Below are 17,675 nucleotides of genomic sequence, written 5' to 3' on the forward strand. Positions count from 1 at the left end.
ATATTTTCACAAGGTAGGTCATGCCAGAATATTGATATAACAACTGCATTGCAAGGAGATGCAATTGGTTCAATAGTTCATAGCCCTCTAAGATAAAATAGAAAAATATAAATCAGTGTTACCATAATAAAAGGCCATAAAATCTTTTTATTTTATTACAAAATGTGTATGCCTTTAAAAGAAAAAAATTTTTTATATGAAATCGACGATCATGTTTTTCTATTTTTTATATAAAAAAGTGTAACAATTCTAAATATTACATTAAATTTTCTTGTAAATGCATTAAAAAATAAATTACTTTTACAAGAACTGATTTAATCATCAAAATATACAAAAAAATATATATTAAAAAAACCATGTTTTACATCAAGCAATTGTTTATATTATTTTTTTTTTGTACTAAAGTACTTTTTCGTTTTATCACTTAATCTGTTATTTGTCTAAAAATGGTACACCCTGTATATGCCACATAGTAGACAAAAATATTTCCCAATAAAAAAACAAAAACATCTCTCGAAAGCAAATAAATAATTTCTCACCCACTATTCCTCAAGTTACTTTGTAACGATATAAAATATTTCACGGAAACTCTTGCTAAAAATAAATAAATCGCTATAATATTTGTACACATTAGAAACGCTAATATAATTATCACAATCATATATATCGTGAAATGTGTAAATTCAATACAAGTATAAATAAAAAAAAAAGATTTATAGTATAATGTAAAACAAGTCTGTTGTATAAGTCTAAAATATAAAAAAATACTTCACAGAAGTAAATATTGGCATTCGCCATACGAAAATCTAACGTATCCCCGTGTATAAACTGAGGACCGACCTGGTTTCCTTCTGGGAACGCGCCTTGCTGAAGACATTCCAGAAACGCAGGGTTTCATCACCCGCTCCCGTCACGATGGCCTCGCCATCTGGCGACAGAGCCAGGTAGAGCACCCTGTACGAATGACCCGTCAATTTGGCCACCTGCGTCAAGCTTGGGTACTTCCATACCAGGATCTGATTCTGGGAGTAACCGTGTGTGGAGACCAGCTCCGAACTGTGTTTAGACCACGCCAAATTGCAAACCTGAGAACCTAAAATTAAATAAAAAAATATGAAACATAATTGATTTAATTCTTTTCAGATACATAGCATGAAAGACTAAGATATAATATTCCCTTTAATTATAATCAGTACACACGGCGCATGATGTCACGTGGAAAGTGATTTCAGTGATTAATGCCATGAACAAATCCAAGCCTTTTGACATTTTTTTACGTATGTTACATGGCACTGGAATGAATCAATTAGCCACATTTAAAATGTCACTATTTGGAAAGTGGAAATTTGTCTGTTGTACAATCAAAAACAATAAGCATTTTAAGAAATTATTATTAATAGACAATAACGTCAATGATCATCACAGAAATCAAAAGTTTCATTTAGATCTATTCATCGACAGACACAATATAAATATACAATTTACTTACACTATTTTAGAAAACACCAAAAATGAAAGTCAAGCTATAAGAATAGGTTAGCATTCAGGTAAGAATAATATCCCAAACCGCTATTTACTCTCCATGTAACGTCAAAACATGGCCGCGGGTATGCCCATCATATTATATCTTTTAGTCTGTTATATCGTGAAATATTGATTATTTATAATTGTTGTAGATAAACGTTTATATTTCGGGAAAGTCAGATACGATCCTGCACAAATGAATGTTATTTTTCTACGCAATATTGCCATATTGTGAGTAATTTCTGAATACAAGGGAAAACACGTATAATCAAGGTTAAATGATGATAAATTCTAGAAAAAGATGGTAAATATATTTCACTGGATTATTTTTGTACGTAATTGATAGAAAAGCCACAAAATCAATTTGAATTACAAATAAAAAAAACAAGAAACGTAAGACGTGGTATATTTTGTACTGAATACATTGGAAAATATTAAATGTGTACTTCCAATCTATATCTTAAATCTGGTTTTCCAATGTGAATCATATTATTTCAACTAGATAATTTAATAGTTAACTTGAAATTATAATGCTATAATGACTATTTTTCTTCGTAAATTACAAAAAATTACTACTTATTAACGATAAAAATATTAGTGACGATTTTTTTTCCTTTGCAGCAAACATAATATCAATAATTTTATCTAAAAAACATGGTTTATAGATATTATAATTTGAATTATTCATAACTGTTTCATTTTTAAATTGTGTAAAGTATAGATAAGTATTCTAGATAAAATTTGTAATTTACAATACAATTTACAAAAGAGTTTAATTTCAAAGTGCTGCCTGCATATTTACAATAAAATGAATTCCACAAAGAGCTCCCACTAACAAATTAAGTTTCGTAACCTCACTTTCTCGAAGAACTCGTAGCCAAATAGAAATAGGAATTTTTTACTCTCATTCACACGTGAAAAAGGTACACTAGTTTGATGTGCCAAAAATGTATTACATTTAATGGGACCATAAAAAATAAGACAATTTTTTCTTATGGATTATGGACTTTTTTCTCTTTAAGATAGATACCTACAGGACATCAAAAATTACTTTTTACATCAAATCTTAGTCAGACCTTTGATATTTCATAAGTCTTTGAGGGTACTAAATAGGTTAGTGTTGTCAGTTTTTACTTATAGAGCAAGGGTCGGCAACTGGCGGACTGCGGTCCAGGTCCGGACCACGGAAGGTAAAATACTGGACCGCCAAAAATTTTTTGAGAGTATAAATTACTCAAATAAATTATTTAAAAATGTTTTTTACGTTTAAGTGCCAATCTTATCATTTTTTCTAGTATTTTACAATTGTGTGAGTGTTTTGAGTTCTTAATTAGTAAGCAGAATAAATTTGAGTCCAAATTAAAATAAAAAAATAAGAAATATGAATTTTTTTCTGGACCTCGTTAAAAATTTTCAAAAGTATCCGGACCGCACCTAAAATTATTTGCCGACCCCTGTTATAGAGGTCACTAGGTACTATCTGAGTGACATTTTATAATATAACTTTTTTTGAGGTTAGATTTTTTGCAATGAATGTCTTGTTTTACAATATACAATTTCGTTGTATACAAAAAAAGTACCCTAAATTGCAGAAGATTAATCGCTTTTGAGAATATATAATGCAATTGACTATCCCAAAGTCAATAAGATTTTATTATTTAATGTACAGGGTGTTCTGAAACGAATGAGCAGTACACCATAATTAGTTTCCTTGGATGAATGTAAACTGATTTAGATCAAGTTACCTTGGCACAATGTTCATTTCTTAAAAAGTTAGGCTTTCAAAAAACGTGTTTTGTTTCATTTTTTGAAGACCCGTAACATTTTAAGGAAAAGTAAATTGATCTAAGTTAGTTTATTTTCATCCAAAGAAATTACCCTTGAAGTATTGCCCATTATTTGCAGACACTCTGTATATTAAAGACAAGAGCTGGTTAACGTTGGGATAGTTAATTCTGAATTTATCAAACAAGGTGTGTTTTCAGTGATTTTTGCAAGAACACTTTTTTGTTTAAATTGGAAATTTATATTCTAACTTGTATTACGCACATACGTATTGACGTGCAATAAGAAATCTAACCTCACAAAATGTCACTGGGTAAGGTTGTACCTAGCGACCTCTAGCAGATGGTCAAAAACTAACAACACTGGCGTATTAAGTACGTCCCAAAATTTACCTCTACGAAAATTCAATGCAATACATTGTTTTTTAAAGATATGGCTAAAATTTCTCTGATGCCGTTTATCTCAAAAACAAAAGACGATTAGTCCATGGAAGATGACATATAAGAAAATTTCGTCTTATTTTTTGGTGTTCTATTTATATCTGCTTCCCGTTACCTGTATCCACACACTGCATGGGTTGCCCGGTGAGGGTGTTCCAAAACCTGATACACCTATCAGCAGTTCCTCCACCCGAGGCTAGCAACCCGTGATGATGGGGCGACCAAGCTATAGCCTTCACCGCCGCCAGGTGGTCGGTGTAAGTCTGCACGGGCGACAACGACTGCATGTTCCATACATAAAGTCTATTATCGTTGCCTCCCGATGCCAAATATTGGTTGTCAGGAGACCACTTGAGGCCGCAGACTTCTTGCCGGTGGCCCACCAACCTTCGTTCGGTTACGTTCGCTATGGAAATGAAGAAGACTAAATAAACGCTACGGAAAATCAAGGATGTTTACAAAAATTGTGTGCGGTTATTTTTTGGAACAGGTTGCAGGCGTTCTTCACAAAAAAACTTTTTGGTTTAGCTCTTAACCAACTTTGCTCTCGCCAAATTGCCTCATTATCTGTAAATTGCTAACCCTACACATGTTTTCTGGTTACTAATGATATATCTAAGACTTACATTCGTTTTGAGGAAGCATTTGTAAAGTTGAAGTAGTTAAAAGCAGTACCAAAAAGATATTTTGTAAAACGCGTCTGCAGAGCAGTAAAATAAATATAAGTGTTCTTTTAACAACACTATTAGACAATTTGATATTTTTGATAACGTTCCCTACTATATTTTTGTACCTAAATTGATCCGAATTATAATCAGGTATATATTAGGTCGTTAGACTATCTATTTTTAGCCTTTTAGGACTTTTAACTTCTGTAATTATTAGAATAAGTCTATAGATTAGAGCCTTTCAAGTAAACTGAACTAAATTAAAAAACATGTCGAGTTTATAACGTGATCTGGACTAACGTAATTGGGATCCAATCTGATTACAGCTCTATTTAGGTATTTTTAAATAGATAATAATGGAACCAGGCACGGTTTACTAACGAAACTATGAACATGTTTGTAGAAAATATATCACAACACTATAATATTAATACTAAATAATATGGAATAAAGAATGTCCCAAAACACCCGAACACTCCGGTAACTTTTCAGAATTGAATCCTATATAAAAAATTTCAGATAAAAGTTGCAGGACATCAAGAAACCAATATGCCAATGGATTTCCAGGTCAAGCCAAGGTCAATGTGAAAATAGTAAATGCAGTAACCTATTTTTTATGCCAGGGATAGATAGAACGGCAAATTTTACTTCCGAACATAGGGTTAGAAAATTTTTCATGTATGTCTTTGCAATTCAATTCGAGATTAAACTCATTTTTCTTTGGATAACTAGACAAAAATTATTTCAAGTAAAATTGGTAGGGTTTTGAATAGAGGCGGCCTTAAGGGGTGGCCAGTAAGGAAATCGCCCGGGGCCTCGCTCTTACAAGGGCCTCACAAACAACCCGAGTAAAAAACAGTTTATATTTAAAACTTTATTTTATCCTTAGCTATTAGTTATAGAGGTATATGAAAATAAAATAAAGTTGGTTGATTCATAGTAAACATATTAATAGGTACTTAATAAGTAGTTAGTAATGAGTGCCTAAATAAAATTTCTCATTTAGATTTATTTAATGATCGATATCAAAATTGATTTTTTATCAGTGGATAATAATATTTTTTGTAATTTGACTGTAAAACATAATTGAAAAATATGTTTGAATCTCGTACCTTATTTTTATCACTATTAAAAATTTGTCGTTTTTGTATACTTTTAAAAATCTCTTAATATAATATCTGAAAACTCAAAATTTATAACTTTTGCATTTCTCTTGAATCATCGGAAATATCTACATTCGATTTACGTACTTTTCACAAAGAACAAGGGCCTCGCAAATATCAGCCGCCTGGAGCATAGCATTGGTTAAGGCCGCCTCTGGTTTTGAATGAGAAATTAGATGACAATCTCGAATAAGTTTAAGCTGAAAAATTCTTATTGTTTTTTATTGTACTTAGGAGTGAATTTCTGTTGTAATTTCTTCTATTTGCTAATGTTAACTAACGTAAACTTGCAAAAATGAGATATGCCTTTGTAATACAGAGGACATATTGTCAGCGTATGTGTATATATTTCTCACATCATCTATTCTAGTGCGTGAAATTGTTCATTTATCAACAGTCTATCTGATTCCAATTTCTTATTGCATTAATAGTTAATTCAGATTATGTAATTATTCATATAAAGGGTGTCCCAAAATTCACGCAAAAAGTTAACGTTGATAGAAAATGGGTTTTTAATTGTTAATTTTTTATCGTTTTGTAAAGTATACAGTATAGGGTTATGTATGGAATATCATATCGGCTACATGGCCTCCACGATTTTGTTGGCACATACGCACGCACTAGTTTGTCGAAATATGCCAAGACTGTTTTGCATAAATGCGGTTCAGTTTCCTCCTTCAAGGTGTGGGTGGTCGTAGGCTTGTTGGAATGAACTTTAGACTTCAAAAAAACCCAAAGGAAAAAGTTCAACGGCGTTAAAACGCATGATCTGGATGACCTATTATGATCACCAAAACGAGAAAGTAATTGAATTGTTTCTCGGGCTGTATGGCATGTCTTGTTGAAACAACATATTGTCTACATCCATATCTTGCAATTTAGGTACAAGAAACTGGATTACACTGTTAACTATTATTGCCTGGCCATTGACCAGCCGCATTTTCGAAGAATAATGGTCCGATGATGCCTCCAGCCTACAATCCCCACCAAACACTGACACGTTGTGGACACATTTCTTTCTCAACAATCACTCGTGGATTTTCTGAACCCCAAATGTGACTATTTTGTCGATTAACGAAGCCATCAAGATGAAAGTGAGCCTCACCGCTGAAGACGATTTTGTTCGAAAAATCAGCATCCACTTACTGTTGTTCCATAATCCATTCAACGAACTCTCTTCTCTCTGCGTGGTCAGAAGGCTTCGGTTCTTGAGTTACTTGAACTTTGTAAGCATGTAGATGCAAATTTTTCGTGTGAAAATGCTGTAGAGAGCTTCTCAAAATGTTCAATTCTTGACCAAAGTACCGAATTGATGTTCGTGAACTCTCAGAAACACTCTCACGAACTGCTTCGATATTTTGTGTTGAAAGACGGCCAATGTTTAAGATCACTAATTGATCCAGTCTCCCCGAATTGCTCAAATAATCTCTTCACATCTGATGAAGCTAAATCACTATTCTGATCATATTTTGTACAAAAAATGCGAACTCTAATTGCCAAACCTTCATTATTTTTAAAATATTGCTCATCGTTGTTCTTTCATGTAGTACTGAACTGTTAGCGGTCACGATGACCTTTTTTTGTTGGCAATACTTCAAATGTTTGAATTTTGGGACACCCAATATATACGCGTGTTCCACCTAAGAGGGATTCTTCTGTAACTCTGCAACTGTAATATTTATAAAAAATGGTTTTAATAAAAGTTGCCTGTAATCATGTGGACTATGAGTTCCATAAAGTGTAGTAAAAGAATGCAAAAAAGTAATTATTGAAGCTACGAAACTAAGCCCCCCCCATTTTTGAGGGTGTTAAATCCAAATTTAAGGTCCGTTGAACTTCTAACCCTGCTCAATTGGCCAGGGTTCGGGAAGGTCGTGATCAGCATCTTTGAAAACTGGGGGAGGCATATAGAGTACACCGCTGGGGCCCAAAATAAAAAAAGGTGGTGTTTAGCCAATTGCAAAATAATAAAAGAATAAGCCAAAATATCAATGAATGAAAAAATGTTATTTTATTAAATGTTATTTTTGTACAGTATTGCTATAAACATCTAAGTCGAATTACAAATGCACAAATGATAAATTATCTCTGGATGATTTGAGATTTAAACAATACAAAGTATTAACTGCAAAGTCTACTGTTGACGCGAAATCCGAAAACCCGAAATTTTGCAAAATCGTTTTAATTTTTTTTCTGGCTTTATTTGAAAACGAATTTTAAATAAATTGCATATTTACACTGCCACTTTTTTCGCTCTATCCAATGGCGTCAACATTTTTGCAATCCGACGTTTCGTCTTCGACGGGCCATCATCAGATTAATTTTTTGAAATATATCGCTGCTATTTTTATGACAAAATCTAGTCATTTTTAATTCCGTATTAGATGGTATTACTATTGTATTCGCTTAAAAAGGTTTTTAGCTATCATTAAAAATTCTTCCTGAGTACGGCTCTGAACGCTTTCAAAATACCTATATCTATTGGAGGAGAGAGAGAGAGAGAATAAAAGTCAAACAGCACAAAATATCCAACAATTTTTTTTAATGCATAATTCGGAAAGATGTACCTAATAAAAAAATAATACGAATTTATGAAATGTTTTATTATTTCTAATTAGTATTGCTAACAGTAGTAAAAAATTGTTGGATATTGTGCGGTATTGACTTTTAAACTCAGGAAAAATTTTAAATTATAGCTAAAACAAGCTAAAAACTTTTTAAGCGATTACAATAGTAATATCCTGTAATTCAGAATTAAAAATGACTAGATTTTGTCAAAAAAATAGCAGCGATGTATATAAAAAAAATTATCCGATGATGGCCCCTTGAAGACGAAAAAAATGTTAATGCCATTGTATAGAGCGAAAAATGTGGCATTGTAAGTATGTAATTTATTTTCAAATTCGTTTTCAAATAAAGCCAGAAAAACTTTCTAAACAGCATATTGTTAGGTATAAAAAACACAACTTTTTTCTAATCTGAGCCACCCCGTATCTCTTACCGTTTCGTAGATCCTAATGCTATCCCATCCTTATCTAGGACACACTGTATATCTATGAATTCATCAAACTTTTAAAAAAACAAGTACACTAATCGATCCTACGGAAAAAATTATTATTTTATTTTTTCACTATTCGACTTATGTTTATAGCAATACTGTATAAAAATAGTTTTGGGTCAAACAATGAGACAATTTTTTTTGTATTTTTTCCGTACAATTGAATGGTGTAATCAGTTTTTCATTTTTTTTAAATTTAAACAAATTATCAACAATTAATGAAAAATTCATTGCTGCAAGTCATTTTTTACTTTTTTGCATTTTTGAGCATGTTTTTGAACTGTGATTACAAATTTTTTTATTTCACCAGAGTATGTCAAAACGAAAAAAATGATTACCGGCAGAACTCTGTACGATGATTTTTTTAAGTAGAATTTTTCTTTAAAAAAAAGTGTCAGGCCGAAAAAAATGAATCTCAGGAACTTGAGGTTATTTAAGACAGAGAAAGGTATACTTTCACCAGGTTTCGTCAAAATTAAATTATTTTTGCAGAAATGAGAAATAAAAACAAAAAATCAGAAAAAAAATCTGTTTTTCGCATTTTTCTCGGAAATTTTGAGGTTATGTTAAAAAATGACATCTACAAAAGTACAAAAGATTTTTTGTATTAGATACTTTTTTGCTTGACGTGAACTTTCGCCAGAAATCCCAATGATACAATTTTTCATAACTTTTCAACCCCCCAAATCAACCCTCCGCATATTAAGACATACATATTAACCGCAAAAAATGCAGCACAGTTAATTTTGAGTTTTATTCTGAGTAATAGTAGATTTCGAGAATATTTCCGATCTACGTACATAATTTACAAATTTAGTTGGACTCAAATCGGACCTCTGTAGCTTGGTTTTCTTATTATAGCTGTAACATAACATCATTACAAAAAGCGCAAATTAGATTTTTAAATTGGAAACTTTGGATAAGTCTTATCCGAGTTTTTCACAAGATTTACTTATGGAAATAAGTTCAAGATATGTACTGCCGTATTAAGAGAAGAATAATGTAGTCTGTAATGCTCCTATATAAAATTGTGATAAGCAATATCGATTGCATTATGTTTACACCGCACATCAATTATCGCCTTAATAGACTAAATGATGTAATAACTTATTTGAAGCCTCTCACACCAATATTTTGCATTGGTCACCAAATAATAATTAGTTATGTTAACATTGGGAACAGTTCAAATTCAATTTTGCTTTGGCAGATCTTAAAAGAGTTCTCTACTCTCATAATTTAGATGTTTTGTCATTTCCTTCATTTTTTTTTGTCAAAATTAACATTCACGTACTGTTCTTATTCATTGACAACTGCATTTTTAATTTATAGTTTTGTTTGTGTTTTTTTGTAATGTTATCGTTTTTGTATTGCTAGGTACTTATTCGTCCTAAAATTGGGTTTCCTTCCCGTTGGATTAATAAAATAAACATGGAACAGTTGACCGGTCATTATGTGTAACCAAATACGAACCGCATATCCCTGAACCCTAGTTACAATGAAAGGACTTCAAAAATTTTGTGATTTGTTGAAAACAACGGAGAAAAATTGGAACGATATGCAGATAAAGGTAAGAGTATTGTATTGTACTTACGTGGCGTCCTGGTATCCCTCTGCAAAATCAGCCTGTCCCTACTTCCGGAGCTGAGTACGTCCCCGTTCCAGGCCAACGCGCCCACCCGAGCCGTGTGCCCTTGAAGTTTATTCACCTGTTTGTTGACGGCGACGTCCCACACCGTCACGTAACCGTTGTGCGTGCCGACGGCGACCAAGTGTCCCCTCTCACTCCACGCCACCGACGTGACGACGTTTCCGTCGCTGGAAAGGTCGCACAGCCGCGTCACCTGGCTGGTGCACGCGGACCAGAGGTAGACGCAGCTGCCGAGGCCGACGCTAAGGACGTTCTGGACCGACCAGTCGACGAGGTTGAGGTAGAAGTCGTCCTGGAGCTCGGGGGCGTCCAGTACCTTGAAGGGTATCCTAGAGATCTTCCTCGTAGCCTTGTGGGGGGATCGGAGCAGCCGCTGGCTGCTGGTGCTCAGGGGTGAGAGGGAGTACGGACTAGATTGGCTCTTGACTGGCGTTCTCTCGTTCTGCAAGAAAATTACATAAAGTTATAGCAATATCACTAATGTTATTGTCCCATGCAGGAAGGATATTTTGCGGATGAATATGACTACAGTATTGTTATAGCAACAATGTTGTTTCATGTGCTGTCTGAATGCATCAAAGTGAATGTGTTACATACACATCACTATTCACCAGAAATTCTCAAAATGACATATGAAAAGTTATATTGAAAAAGAGGAGGCACGTATTGTTTTGAAATAATGCAGTTTAGTATAAATTAAGTATATTCAAACTTAGCAGTCTGCTCCATTTGCTCAAAATTGTTTAAAAATAACTAAAGGTGTACCAATTCACAAGAACACCCCCAAAATTTTGAGTAATTCGCAAAAAATAGTGAAAAATTCCCGAAAATCCCGTTAGGCAAATCTGAAGTCTTTTAAACTGCTCCCCCCTTCAGATTTTGCAAAAATTGCAAAATAATAGCAAAAAATCACCAAAAATCACGTCAGTGAACGCAAAAAAATTTAGATTTTTTTTTTACGTTGATCAAATGTGTTACTTATGTATTTTTATGGCTGCATTCGACTCTGAAGTCTATTAGCTATATCTCCCTACAGATTTTGCAAAAAAATAAACGCAAAAAATAGCTGAAAATGGCAAAAAATCATATTAATGAGAATGGGACAATTTAGAAAGAGAATTTCTAGATTAGATCAAGTGTTCCTCTCAGAAATTTTGTCGAGTTTAATTTGAATCTAAAATCTGCTGAGCCTCATTGCTCAAAAATTTTGCATTTATGAAGAACACTTGATCCAATCAAGAAAACCTCTTTAAATTTTCTCACTCTCATTAATATGGTTTTTTGCCATTTTCAGCTATTTTTTTTTCGTTTTAGTTTGCAAAATCTGTGGAGGGATACAACTAATAGACTTCAGACCCGAATTCAGCGATCAAAATACATAAGAAACACACTTGATCAACGTCAAAAAAAAAGTTTTCGAATTTTTTTGCGCTCACTAACATGATTTGGGATTTTTCGATTATTTTGCAATTTTTGCAAAATCTCGAGGGGGGGGGGGTGCAGCTTAAAAGACTTCAGATTTGGATTCAGCACAACAAAATAGATGAGAAACCCACTTGATTAAGTTCACAATTTTTTTTTAATTTTTTGCTCTCACTGACGGGATTTTTGCTGATTTTTCGCTATTTTTGCCATTACTGAAAATTTTGGAGGTGTTTGAGCTAAACGGACTTCAGATTGGGATTCAGCACCTCAAAATACATAAAGACTATTGGGTCAAATCAAAGGTACATATCACTTTTTTGCGTGCCGGTGTTATCATAGATATGATGTTTTCACAGTAACAATAATCAACCGTAAGTCATCTTTAATAATCCTACATCAAATATCTCGGTGTTAATACAGGAGTACCACAAGGATCAATTCTTGGCCCGATTCTCTTCTAAATTTATATCAATGATTTACCTTATTCAATGTTACTTACTTTAGTTGACTATTTAATTTGCCGATAATAAAAATAAATATAATCACAGTCTAATAATTTCGATTTAATAGAAAATGCCCGTCAACTAGAACTAATGCTGAACTAATAGCTTCTGTTGACTCAACTAAATTTAAATTCCACCAAGACAGAAACCGTAATATTTAGCTTCAGACAAGCCAACGAAATATATTAGAATTTCTGATCCGGTAAAATTTGTAAGGGTATATTTAGATTCTAAATCGTCATGTCATTGTTACACTAATTACATATGTAAGAAAATATCCTAAAGTTTATACTTCTTTCATGAATCATCAAGTGTCTATAAAGTATAAAAACAGCTTATCACGGCCTTTATATTATATGCAATTTTTATATGGAGTCACTCACTTCAGCACGCATTCTATTTTATTTTGTATTATGTAAATACTTTGTCATTTTAGAACCAATAAAGAAAACTGAATTGAGTATACTACAACACAATGAAGTACATAAAACTATCTCAGTGATGCATAAATACCGACATCTAACGGTAACGTTACAAAACTAAAACGGTAATCCATTACATTAACCATTAATTATTATAGGTTGCGTAATGGCCATATTGCGACAAACTTTAAAAACCCCCATCCAAATAAAAAAATAATTTCTGAGGACTCTGTGATTCTTTAAAAATGAGAAACGGACACACCAATCGTCCAAGATCAATTAAAAACATACACTTTGAACTTGTTACAGCGACTCTCCGCAGTTGTCAGCGTTTTTGCCTATTAAACGTTTCAGAGGAACCAAAAACAAAATGACTCTGGAATTTTATTTACGAGGGTTATCAGATATGTTCTCTTCAATGAAAATAGTGCCATCAACGTAACACTTCCGGGTTTTACCGGAAGTAGCTGTCAACTTCGTTATTTTAAATGGAACACCTATATATTATTGCATTAACAAGATAAATTAAAATTGTCACAATGTTATAGCTTTCCAGTACCTAAATATAACCGTTTTCGAGATAATCGACATTTTATAAAAATTTTGACAGATGCAATCGTTTCGAAAATTCCTCATATCTTTCTTCGTTCTGGAAGCTTACACTTGCTTTTCGGAATATACAAAGATTATAAGATGCATTACCTTCTGCAAAATTATCGGAAAATAATTATACTAAGTGTCTCATTTTTTATGTTACATTTTGAAAACATAAAACCGACACTTTTTAAATTCAAATGGAACCCCTGTATTTTTTGCATCACATTATAAAAAATCAAATTCTTTTTTCACCGATATAGGCATTGTAGGGGTTACAGTTTAAATTTTCTCAGATATTTAGGGTTTACTTACATTCTCAAGAATATTACGTTAAAAATTATATCAATTGTGTCTTGAAAGGCAAATCTTGGTGCAGTTGTTATAGTATTCTACAAGTATCAAATATTTGTTCCATTTAAATTAACGAAGTTGACAACTATTTCCGGTATAACTGGACGTGCTATGTTAATGGCACAATTATTTTAATTGAAGAGAACATATCTGATAACCACTGTAAACAAAGAACCCTGTAAACTGAACATCTGTATAGCTGATGTTTCTGAAAAATTATAGGAAAACTGACTTTTATCTACTGATTATTATCGACGACAGTGCACCTAATATCAATCATATTTTTTCCATATTACTCGTTTAATTTGAAAAGCCCAAGAGGCGAACACAGTTTAGTTCAAAGTTTAGGGTAGGTTTAATATTCAATTTCCTCTTTATACAATATATAAAAAAATCCTATGGTCCTTTTAGTATATTCAGTTGTCCCATTACGTTGATAGGGAAAATTCTATTCACTGAAAGAACTATTACTCCTTCAAACTGACCGAGTTTTTATTTCTTTTTCAAATAATTTACTTTTCTAAATTTGGCGTTGTTATATTAATCACTACTGGTTACGTCAATAATGTTACAAATGAGTCGTGTTTAAGTTGTCAACTACACACTATAATGGAGCACAATAGTGAAATAAATTCTATAAATGCCTTAACTTGAAAATAGCTATTTAAATAGCTTAAATTGATAACTTGATTGAAATAATAATCATCCAGCCACAACTGTCAGGGTATAGACAAAAATTTAAAATCACTATTCTTTCCTGAATGTTAGAATTTATGAATACATGACTCGCATATAATAAAACATACTTTTACGTACATTAAAAGAAATTATAGGCCTAGAGGCGATTATTCAATAAAAAAAATCCAATTTCTGTCACAATGGTTTTCGTTGACTACTTTGTTTTCATAATCATACATCGATAAGAATATTGAAAATCTATCTATCTACATCCTGTATATTATTTCGCATAAGAACCGACACAGAGCAGGGGCATATAGGGGAACCCAAAATATGATGATTTAACGCAACTTACTTTCATACTAAGCTGCACCCCTGAAAAGTTATAGGCCTTGAAAGTGAGATTTCAAATTTCGATAAAAATCAATATATCAAGTTATACTTGAACTTAGAAAAACCATATTTGGTACCAAGAGCATTAATCGACCAGGCCCGGATCCAGAGGGGGTGGCGATGTGGCGATCGCCACCCCCAAAGCACAACATTTTTTAAAGATCTTCAACTTCTCCAAACGACAACAGGCAGTTAGTCGATATTAATGCAAGTCCCCCTTCCTAACCTACACCTTACGTCATCAAAAAAATAACAACAACAATAATAATAATAATAATAATAATAATAATAATAATAATAATAATAATGATAATGATAAAGAAGTGCTTTGCGCCACCCCCAAAACCAGTCTCTGGATCCGGGCCTGTAATCGACATTAAGTAGAGTTCAATTGAAACATTTTAAGGATTGGTAAGGAATGATGCACCATTAAAAAGTGACAGAATTTAGAATTTTTTTACCCGTTGACGGACTTAAAAAATTATTACCGCCAACGGGTTAAAAATTTTTATCGCATTTTAATAATGCGTCATCCCTAATCAATCCTTAAAAATGTTTCAATTGAACTCTACTTACTGTCGATTGCTCTTTGTACACTCACACCGTGCACCAAATTTGATTTTTCAGTTCAAGTATAACTAAGATAGTGATTTTTTTCGAAATTTGAAACCTCACTTTCAAGGCCTATAACTTCTCAACGGTGCAGCTTAGTATAAAAGTAAGTTGCGTTAAATCACCATATTTTGGACTCCCCTACATGTCCCTGTACTGTATTGGTTCTTATGCGAAACACCTTGTATACAATATTTTTTCTTTAAATTATACAAATATACTATAGGCTTAGAGGACTTTAAATCGACCAAATTCCATCCGTCACTTTCGGAGGTAGCTCGAAAGGTACAAAATATTCGAAAAATTCAGGATTGGAAAAAACCAGTGTTTCCCCATAAAACATGGAAAACTTTTGTTAAAATATGTTGTCATTATAAATAATACATCTTATATAAAAAATTACATTTAGGTATTATTTTTATTTAAAAAATTATGAAACCATTTCCGCTTTTAAAAGAACTTGATAACTATTCAGAATATGTTCTGTCATTTGTGAATATTTTGGATGATTAACTGTAACATCCACATTGAACAAACTTTAGGAAGTGATTCCTAATCAAAATTGACATCTTGCAAAAACATATGTAATTATTTACATAAAATTTGACCAGAATATTCAGAGGCAACGCGCCTCTGAATTTGGCAAAATGGTGATCTGGAGATTCCACCAATAAGAGGTCTCTAACTTAATTTTAGTTAGTAGTAGAGATTGGTCTAGAATGGAAAGGTGCTCGAAAAGAATCAATTATTTCTATAATTTACCGGATGCGCCAGGGTGAAATAATATTAAAAACAAAAAAACCGTATTTTGTTCTCACAGTTTAACAAAAGAAAAACAAATTTATGAAATGAGTTAAAAATTCAAAAACGATAATACACATACATGGCGTTTTCAAAAGAAATAGTAGAAATGGTATCAGTGAATCTACAGCTAAACACGCATAAAAATGACCTTGGTAAAATGTTCACCCCTTAGGAGATACAGAATCTCAGTTTCCAAAAAAAATATGGAATAGCGGCTGTAAATTGAAAACCAAAAAAGGTATACCTAATAGTAAAATGTTAAACAAATTTTCTACTAATGCATGTCTGCCCGTTGCAGAGAGTTGAAGTATGCATATACTTAGTTAAGCGACACATTTACGAAAGAAATACACCTATACAGGGTCTGCTCCGGAAAATGGGGTGGTTAGGTCCCGAATAGCTTCAAATTGCAGTTAGAATTGTTAGTTCAAATCTTTTCGTATAGATGGCGAGGCGAAACTAATATATTTTTTGATTCCTGTAAAGTGGAAATGCGGCCCATCTGAAAGATCGTTAGATTTTGAGTAATTTTTGTAATATAAAGTTTTTTCCAATATTTACTTGTTTTGAGACATGTCAACTTCAATATGCATGTATGATGTAACAGGTAAATCTATTATTTTTAAATATTATTATAATCGCTCTATTCACACCACATACTAACCAGCAAACAATAAATTATAAAAAAAACATGGTCAACGACAGAAAAAGTAACAGAAAGTATTTAAAATAATATCGGAGATGTAGATGTAGTTACTGAAGTAAGTTAAAACAAAGATTATAATAGGGTTGTTGACCAAATTTCAAAAAGTAGCTAATATAATTCTACACGTATTAATTAGTGTGTATGCACAATTAGAGATTGAGAAATGCGTCGGAACAGTTTTAAAATAATTATTTAAAACTGATTTTTTTATAATATTTCAAAACGGCTGTGACGTCATAAGGGGCACCTTGTAGTGAAATTATGTGTAAATGATTGCGTAAAGGAAAAAAATTGGAAGAAGACCATCTTTCTCTATCTATAACATTTATATTAGAGGGAGAGAGAGAGAGAGACAAGCTATAATCTGTGTTGTGTACCAAATTTAAATCTTATTTGGAATTACAACTTTGTTGCTTTGCGTTAGAGATGGGCGTTGCAGTTCACTTTGCTGAATAGTTCATTTGTGAACTACTCACTTCAAAGAATAGTTCATTTTTACAGTTCGAAATGAACTGTAGTTCTTTTGCCTTGAATCAATTTTACTACCTATCTTCCCCACCACGAATGAGCTGCTCAGCTCAGCATCGACACCTGACAGCGGCAGCGGCAATGGTTTGTTTTTAGAATACTGAAATAATTTGTTCGAAATGAATCGTTCACGAACTATACATCTCTCAATTCTTAAATCTCCAGTAGCCAGCGACAGTAGCACGATCCTCATCGCATCACCGGTTGGTTTCGGTTTCAACCTATGAACATAGTATAATCTAGCTAGACGCACGCGCACGTTCGCAGTTCAAAACGAACTATACATTGAAAGAATGATGAAACAGTTCGTTCAGTTCGTTGGAAGTGAATAGTTCTTTTCAACTATTCGTTCACGAACTACACATCTCTA

At 32.7% G+C, this 17,675-nt stretch overlaps 1 protein-coding gene across 1 annotated transcript in view; it reads right to left on the reverse strand.

The window, feature by feature from the left end:
• Positions 1-360: 360 nt before the first annotated feature.
• LOC108916203 (fizzy-related protein homolog) overlaps positions 361-17,675 on the reverse strand; it is a 73,036-nt gene continuing 55,721 nt past the window's right edge. Inside the window, exons 2-4 of the mRNA XM_018722409.2 lie at positions 10,230-10,728; positions 3,865-4,155; positions 361-1,093 (exon numbers count right to left, since the gene is read on the reverse strand). Of these exons, the coding sequence (XP_018577925.1) occupies positions 807-1,093; positions 3,865-4,155; positions 10,230-10,728 (1,077 nt within the window). The 3' untranslated portion in view covers positions 361-806. The remainder of the gene's footprint in view (positions 1,094-3,864; positions 4,156-10,229; positions 10,729-17,675) is intronic.

This window comes from Anoplophora glabripennis, unplaced genomic scaffold (genome assembly GCF_000390285.2).
Source record: "Anoplophora glabripennis isolate ALB-LARVAE unplaced genomic scaffold, Agla_2.0 scaffold1318, whole genome shotgun sequence".
Classification (NCBI taxonomy): domain Eukaryota; kingdom Metazoa; phylum Arthropoda; class Insecta; order Coleoptera; family Cerambycidae; genus Anoplophora; species Anoplophora glabripennis.